The sequence below is a fragment of the Selaginella moellendorffii genome, unplaced genomic scaffold (genome assembly GCF_000143415.4).
Source record: "Selaginella moellendorffii unplaced genomic scaffold, v1.0 SELMOscaffold_39, whole genome shotgun sequence".
Classification (NCBI taxonomy): Eukaryota; Viridiplantae; Streptophyta; class Lycopodiopsida; order Selaginellales; family Selaginellaceae; genus Selaginella; species Selaginella moellendorffii.
The window spans coordinates 1,487,868-1,495,422 of record NW_003314300.1 but is presented as its reverse complement, the minus strand read 5'-3'; the positions used below and the strand labels follow the sequence as shown (position 1 = coordinate 1,495,422).

General features: G+C 45.7%; 2 protein-coding genes across 2 annotated transcripts; one reads left to right on the top strand and one right to left on the bottom strand.

Annotated features, from left to right (window-relative positions):
• The first annotated feature begins 213 nt into the window (after positions 1-213).
• On the top strand, positions 214-2,402 carry LOC9659605 (elongation factor Tu, mitochondrial). The gene is made up of 12 exons (XM_002979054.2): positions 214-421; positions 544-619; positions 679-771; positions 829-903; positions 958-1,062; positions 1,115-1,205; positions 1,260-1,465; positions 1,510-1,593; positions 1,669-1,734; positions 1,787-1,849; positions 1,905-2,145; positions 2,216-2,402. The coding sequence occupies exons 1-12, from the start codon at positions 267-269 to the stop codon at positions 2,287-2,289; spliced, it is 1,329 nt and encodes a 442-aa protein (XP_002979100.2). The 5' UTR covers positions 214-266; the 3' UTR covers positions 2,290-2,402.
• Positions 2,403-2,499: 97 nt separating this feature from the next.
• Positions 2,500-6,481, bottom strand: LOC9660135 (general transcription factor 3C polypeptide 3). Its single transcript, XM_024684047.1, has 18 exons — positions 6,030-6,481; positions 5,867-5,975; positions 5,635-5,754; positions 5,402-5,583; positions 5,160-5,355; positions 4,844-5,101; positions 4,639-4,785; positions 4,499-4,577; positions 4,335-4,448; positions 4,132-4,286; positions 3,966-4,084; positions 3,782-3,908; positions 3,659-3,730; positions 3,483-3,606; positions 3,313-3,427; positions 3,072-3,262; positions 2,911-3,023; positions 2,500-2,847 (listed from the first exon to the last, which is right to left on the bottom strand). Exons 1-18 carry the CDS (start codon positions 6,446-6,448, stop codon positions 2,563-2,565), a joined length of 2,925 nt encoding a protein of 974 aa, XP_024539815.1. The 5' UTR covers positions 6,449-6,481; the 3' UTR covers positions 2,500-2,562.
• Between the last annotated feature and the right edge of the window lie 1,074 nt (positions 6,482-7,555).

Below are 7,555 nucleotides of genomic sequence, written 5' to 3'. Positions count from 1 at the left end.
AATTGGGTGAAAAGCAAATAAAGAAACCCAATTCCAAGTTTTGGGAATTAAGTGAAGTCTCTTGTATCGTAAATCCTTTAGGACACATCCCCCAACAATTCTATTTCCTACTCACGAACAATGTTAAATTTCTGGTGCTTCCACCCCGTCAGCTAGGGTTTTGGAAAATTGAAAAAGATTCAAAAGATATTCTCTGTACGGAAGTCCCTTAAACCCTAAGGGGAAGAACCCTAGTAGGGTTTTGCGCATCCGTGGAGCAGCGAACGATGGCCCTCGTCAGGGGAAGCAGGCGGGCATCACTCACACTCACCAGATGGCTTGCAGCAGCAGCGCCGGCTCAAGAGAGGGCCATGGATGCGTCAAAATGCGGCTTCTGGGAGCGCGCATTTCTTCACAGAGGCATGGCTACATTTACTCGAACGTAAGTCTAGAAAATCAGGTTTTTGGGTGGAAAGATCCTTTTCTCTGAGAATTTCGCCTGGGGAGTGGACGAACAGCTAGATCGATAGAGTTCTTACATTTGTATCGGTTTTTTCTTGTCAGGAAGCCTCACATGAATATTGGAACTATTGGTCACGTTGATCATGGAAAGACCACTCTGACCGCTGCTATCACCAAGGTTTCCTTTCCTTTTTTCTCTCCTTTCTTCTAACAGCGTTGGTGAAATTTGCCTCTCAGGTCCTCGCATCTGAAGGCAGGGCAAAAGCCATCGCTTTTGAAGATATTGACAAAGCTCCGGAGGAGAGAAAGCGTGGAATTACTATCTCGGCTGTAAGTTTTCCTCGTTTCTGGAGCTGCAAGATCCATTACTGACGATGTTTCTTATAGGCACACGTTGAGTATGAGACCGCGAACAGGCATTATGGCCATGTAGACTGTCCCGGACACGCAGATTATGTGAAGGTGAGAGTCTCTTCCTTGATTTTTCTTTAGTTACTCTGTTTCTTCGTGAAACAGAACATGATCACAGGAGCTGCACAAATGGACGGAGGCATTCTTGTGGTTTCTGCTCCGGATGGACCAATGCCGCAAACGAAAGAACACATTCTTCTAGCACGCCAGGTTTGTTTTTCTCCAATAGTTTAAATAAATACTTGAGAGAATTGCGTTATAGGTCGGTGTTCCGTCGCTCGTATGCTTCCTCAACAAGGTAGATGCTGTTGAGGATGAAGAGCTTTTAGAGCTTGTCGAGATGGAACTCCGAGGTATATGAAAATGCTGCCAAAGTCGAAACCTTACTCTGCGGTATAACTTTGCAGAGCTGCTTTCTTTCTACAAGTTTCCTGGTGACGACATTCCAATCATCAGGGGTTCTGCCCTCCAGGCACTGCAAGGAACAAACGACGAGACCGGCAAAAATTCGATTTTGAAGCTCATGGAAGCTGTTGATACTTATATTCCCGAGCCTAAGAGGGTCCTTGACAAGCCGTTTTTGCTGGCGGTAGAAGATGTCTTCTCGATTCAGGTAAGGAAAATCCAATTTTCATTTGTGACGAAGAGCATTAACAGGGCCGAGGAACTGTGGCTACTGGTCGCATCGAGCAAGGCGTTATCAAAGTTGGAGAAGAAGTCGAAATTGTCGGACTGAAAGAGGTATGCTGTTTTTTTCTTTCTTTTTGTTCTTTTTCTCTTTTTCGTCTGAAGTGAAGATCCATCTTCGTGTTTCAGTCCGGCCCCCAGAAATCAGTTGTCACCGGTGTGGAAATGTTTAAGAAAATTCTCGATCAAGGACAGGTAATACACAAGTTTTATGGGTGTCTTCATGCCGCTAATCTTCCTTGTACAGGCCGGAGATAATGTTGGGTTACTTCTCCGTGGGTTGAAGCGTGAAGACATCTCTCGTGGCCAGGTAAACTTTTTTCATCGCACACGCGCAAGAGCGTCTTTACGTGATCTTCCTTCAGGTTATTTGCAAGCCAGGAACCATCAAAACATACAAGAAGTTTGAGGCGGAGATTTACGTGCTCAGCAAAGACGAAGGCGGGAGGCACACTCCATTCTTTTCGAACTACAGGCCGCAATTCTACTTGAGGACAGCGGACGTGACAGGGACGATAACTCTACCCGAGAATGTAAAGATGGTAATGCCGGGTGATAATGTTAGTCTAAAATTCGAGCTCCGGGTTCCAGCACCAATCGAAGCTGGTAAGTTCTTCGCCATTTTCGTTTCTTGTTTTTGCTTCATGATTCGAGATCTCATTCGAGTTTTTCGCAGGCCAACGATTTGCTCTTAGAGAAGGAGGCCGCACGGTGGGAGCTGGTGTCATCTCTAAAGTCATTCCTGGCTAAATCCCGAGAAAAAGGTTTAGATCGTTTCTGATTTACTTTTTGACAAAGCCAAAATAATCTTCTGTATTGAGTGAGACAGATTCTCTAATTAAATACTCTTTCTTTCTACTTAATCTATAAAATTAAATTTGCTAGTATAATTAAAATTTATACTTTAATTACAAAATAACAAATGGAGGCTTCATTTTAAGAGATACAATTTTAAAGAAAGTGATTTTTTATTAGGCTTAAACTACTTTTATTATCTTAATCAGTATTTTTACAAGGGAATGGTTATGGCCTACAATAATCCATGAGAACTTGCCTCGCAAGATGGAGAGAGCCACTCTTCTTGTAGATCAGGTGTAAGTTGTGAGCGGCCTCCCTTCTCAGGTCGCAGTGGCCGCCAACTCGTCCCTCGGGGACAAAATCCTGGGATAAAAACGTACTCGATTCGTACGGTAGCCGGACGATGGGTCGATCTTTCTCAAAGTGCTGGAGAACTTTCTCGTAGTAAGTCACGGCCAAGTGAACGAGACCAACACAGTGGTAGGCTCTGGCGATGTTGTAATTTGATTCCTGTGTGGAGTATAGAGCCAACAAGCAAAGATTGGCAAATAGCCAGACGAAGAGATGCTTTACCTGGTTGTGATTTGAGAGACGCTGGTACTTGTAGAGGAAAGCAAAGCCTTGTAAGACGCACTGGTTTCGATTGCTCAGTCTAAAGCCCTGTGATAGATTGATGAAGCTCACACCTGTAATAGCACAAAAACATTGCCAGTTAATTCACAACCTGTGCTTACCAACGCAGAGGTTTATAAACGGGTCTTCCGGCTGCTGCTTGTAAGCCTGTAGATATTCGCGAAGAGCGCCTTGTGACTGGCTGATCATAGCAAACTGGTGTCCACAAATAATCATCGCAGGGACACAGTCCGCGAATTTGTTCCGCATCTGGAGCATAAACTTGTGGTGCCTTGGCACGCGAGCTTCAGACCTGGAAGATCAGCAGTTTCAAGGCAAAATGGCCACAAGTGTGGTAAGAACCTTGAGACGACTTGGTAGTAGCAATTCCACATACTTAGGCTGTATGGACGTTGTTGGACCATGTAACGCGCACACTCGTAGCCATATCTTGCATCACTTGTTTTGTAAGCTATTTCTGCATCCATGCACACAATTAGCTGCAAACACAAGCACGGAAAACTGTTTCTTACGGGCTCCCAAGGCTCGAAGTTCGTCGTGTTGCTCGGGTGTTAGCGAATTTCCCACCCTTAGCGAGTGATGTATGACTTCCAAAGCTTCCCAATAGCGTTGGATGGATGCTAAAGCCTTGCATGCCTGAAATAAATAGTGCAATAACGTTGCGTAAGAGAACGTAAAATAAATGGACCTGAAGCAGCGTTTGATAGTGTTCGTCGTCTTTCAATAGATTTGGAAGTGGTGATTGCTTTAATTCCATTTCCTGCCAAGGAGCGATGTGTTAGAATTTGGAACTGAGTGAAACAAGACTTACAGCTTCTGCTCCGTCCGACTCTTCTTCAGACTCCCACTCCATACCAGCAGCGAGTGCTGCTGCTTTCTTTTCCTCTTTCTCGGCTGCGCGTTTTGCTAACACCTTCTTTGCTCTTGATGCTTTAGCCCTGTCCGCATAACACAAACAAGCGTCTAGAAGAATCAGACAGATAGATGTTGTGTACCTATCATTACGAGAAATGATCGGACCAAAGCCTTGAAACACCTCGTCGTCTTGCTTGTCTTCCAAGAGCTTTGCCCGCTCTGCTAGGACACTTTTCGGTAAGCGTTTTCTTCCTTTCACCTGTATGCATGCTTCAGTTCTAAGTGCAAGAAAAACTGAAAACGGACCTTTTGGTTAAAAGACTCGACATAGAGGCTTTCTTGAATTGCAGGTAAGATGGTCTCCAGAAACAGATAAAGCTTCCCTTGGCCATGATAAATTTCTGCAAGCTTCATCTTTATTCTTCCGTTCTGCCACCAGTAAAGACCGGAGACGGACGTATCTGCGGCACAACATCTTTAGAAGACAACGTTCTGCTCGACTATTTTACCTGTAACTTGAGGAGGCTTCAGCAGATTTATTGCATCATCCAGTCTAGAACATCTCAAAAGAAGAGATGCCAGCGTTAGCCTAGCGTCTACGTGTTGTGGCAATTTTTCCATCACTGAAAGATACGAAATGAATAGGAACCGAAAACAAAGCTCGACTTCATACCCCTATAGTAAACTCGGATGGCATCTTCCAATGCGTCGACCGCCATGTAACACTCAGCAATTTTCAGTGAAAGGGTCCCCTGCCAAGAGAGAAAAAAAAATAACCAGGCATTATAACATCAAAAAACAAGCTGAGCATACGTTATCATAAGCATCGTTGCCTTCCAGAATAATATAGTATCCAAGAGCGTCGTGGTGTCTACCAACGCTCAGGTAGGTATCTCCAACATCCAACACCAAGTCCGCAAGATCGTCAAGACCCTCCTTACGTAAATCCTCGAAGTCCCTCTTTTGAAAAAGAGTCAGGAAAATGAAAGAGGAAAGAGCTGTACATGTCTACACTCACCTCGGCTGCGAGTAAATTTCCCAAGTGAACGTGGCAGATCCCAGACTTAATGCTTAAGTCCAGCGGTAGTGCCTGTCCATGGCAATACATTTGGCGTGCACGATCTATCTGAGATAGAGCTGCAGCGTAATTCCTGTTTCCCATGTGAAGCTCAGCCAGGAGATTCACCGCAGCAAAATCCGCTTCAGCAGAATGCTCGTCAATAAACTTTTCTAATACTTCCGTTGCCCGTTGGATATTCCCATTCTTGTGTTGCATCTGTTTAGAAAGCTGTGAGAGTTAGCACGAATTTATATGAATACGACTGCAATTTTACCTTGGCAACCATTTTGCAAACTTCTACATCGCTCGATCGCAAAACAAGCATCTGTTCAAACGCGTCGGCCGCTTTCTGGAAGTCAAGTATTTCAGCGTATAGTGAGGCACGATCCCACTTGGCATCTATGTCATCAGGATCGGCCCTTATTGCTTTGGTCAGGCAGTGAATCACTTGTCCTGTATTTCCCAACTCACTGCAATGAGAAGTTAGATGGAGCATTATTCAAGTTGCGTTCTTACGTAGACCAGGACGCAAGCCGCTTCCACAGAGCAGCGTCTTTCGGCTTGAGGTGCGCGCATATCATATAGAAGTTTAGCGCCTTCTTCCGGTCTCCCATTGCGTCGTAGAGCAGCCCCAGCGTGTGATAAGCATCAGGAGCGTTTGGAGCGAGACGCACCACTTCTTTCAGGAGAGCGATTGCCTGCATGGAAAGTTGTCAGCACTGCTAGTAAGACACAAGCACCGTCCAGACCTCGTCGTTCTTTCTCGTTGCATAAAGCAAGTTAGCTTCTCCCAGTTTCCTCGAGACCTCTGGAGGCAATCTCGACGCACCAGGAATGCCAGGAACTTTTTTCCTTCCTTTCCGCTTTGCCTGCGATTTCAAAAGAGCTTAGCGTTTGATAAAAGACCAGCTTCATGGTAAGCTTCATGGACTCATAGTTGAAAACCATAATCCATGATCAAGTAAAGTAGTTAACTCTTACCTCTCCCGCTCGTCTTCTTCGCTTTGGGCCGAAAGCATTCCAAATGTCGTCTATGTCTGCGCCAAAGATGTCCTGCTGACTTTCTTTGGCATTCATCTCCTCCTCTTCTCTGCGAAGCAAACTCACAAATCAATCACAGAACAATATTTTTTTCACTCGATACCTCTTCTTCGCGAGAGCCTTGCGCTTTCGCTCCGCCAGTGCCTCATACTCTAGCCTCTCAAACTGCTGGTAGGGGAGATCACCATTCTGATCCACGTCCACAAAGGCCAGCGGGTCCATATCTCCCTCAAACCGCAGCGCATAATCTTCATCTTCCTCCTCGTCCTCGTCCTCCTCCACCTCTTCCTCCTGCTCGTCGTCGCATTCCCCCACCATGACGGACTCAAACCCCTCCAAATCCATCTCCGCCGGGGCTGCATTGCTCGTGGTAGTATCGGCGATGTCGTGCTGCTCCAATCCACTCACATCCACATCCACCTCCACATCGCCGTCGATATCTACCTCCACGTCGCCAACGACGTCCCCCAGCATCCGATCAAAGGTGCGCTTGCGATGCGGCAGCTGCCGCTCGTCCCTCATTCTCCCTGGCAAGAACCCTAAATTCTGTGCCCTGTTTCTAGGGCTTCCTGGAGCGATGTGATCCGGCTAGAATTCCGCTACCCACCATACTCCAAGAGCCCGAAATCCGGGCCGATGGACTGCCATGCGCGATCCACAATCCCGGCTTCTGCACGCGAATAGAATCCCAATCGCGCTCCATCCAGATCCAGCATCATCTCCTCCGCCTGCCCGATCGCGCCACGGAAATCACCCATCGCCTTTACGATCGCGTTCCAAGAAACGGCCGATTTCCTGGAGATCCTGGCAAATGCGACCATCGCCTCGCCCAGGCTCCCGCATTTTACGAACATCTGGACGAGCGCGTTGCCCAGCACCGTGACCTAGCGATCGCGCTCGCATTTGAATCTCCCGCGCTTGTTTAGTGTTCTTTGCGCGTTCCACGACTGTAAGGCTGCCCGGCAAGAGATATTTGGGATCGGCGCCGCTTTCGCGTTTCTCACCATAGCTTCCATGGCTTACTATCTCAGAGGAATCTCCATGCCGCTAGCAAATTGTCAACATTGTTTTAGATGATTTTTTAGATTAATATCTGATTCTGTGCAATACAATGAAATGTTGTGAGAAGGAAGACTGATGACTGCTGCAAGAGCAAAACAAATGCTCCAGGACATGATGGCCCATCTTTCACAAAAATGCTTGCCCAGTAAGATTGATCTGTAGAAATTTTAGATTCTAAATAACTTTGCGACCATTTTCGTGGATGGATGGGGCTTAGTATATTTCATGCTCATTGTTTTCGTATCGGAACTGCCTTTGTTTCCAAGTTCATATCTACAAAAATATATATCATCACCAACTTTAAAAATATTAAACAAGCATTTATTAGTATTAAACAAGTATTAAAAATATACTTTATTTGGTCAATGTTTAGATGTTTAGTCAATGTTTAGGTCTTCGGATTTGAAATGGGAGTTTAGTTTGTGAGTTGTATTCCACATGTTAGAGTCATTAAACAAATTACCTTGTAGGGACTTCTCAGATTGATTTATATTGATTTACTTTGATTGCTAGCTACAGGGCTGTGGGTTGCTTGATTGTGCACCTAAGGAGTGAAACCTAATTTGC

Bases quoted from the DNA above. Each gene is read 5' to 3' on its own strand.
- LOC9659605 (XM_002979054.2), top strand. From the start codon at position 267: ATGGCCCTCGTCAGGGGAAGCAGGCGGGCATCACTCACACTCACCAGA. The intron at 1,735-1,786 runs GTAATACACAAG...TTCCTTGTACAG, and splicing joins AAATTCTCGATCAAGGACAG to GCCGGAGATAATGTTGGGTT. The intron at 1,850-1,904 runs GTAAACTTTTTT...ATCTTCCTTCAG, and splicing joins AAGACATCTCTCGTGGCCAG to GTTATTTGCAAGCCAGGAAC.
- LOC9660135 (XM_024684047.1), bottom strand. From the start codon at position 6,448: ATGAGGGACGAGCGGCAGCTGCCGCATCGCAAGCGCACCTTTGATCGG. The intron at 3,731-3,781 runs GTAAGTCTTGTT...GCTCCTTGGCAG, and splicing joins AGTCGGACGGAGCAGAAGCT to GAAATGGAATTAAAGCAATC. The intron at 2,848-2,910 runs GTAAAGCATCTC...TACTCCACACAG, and splicing joins GTCTCTCAAATCACAACCAG to GAATCAAATTACAACATCGC.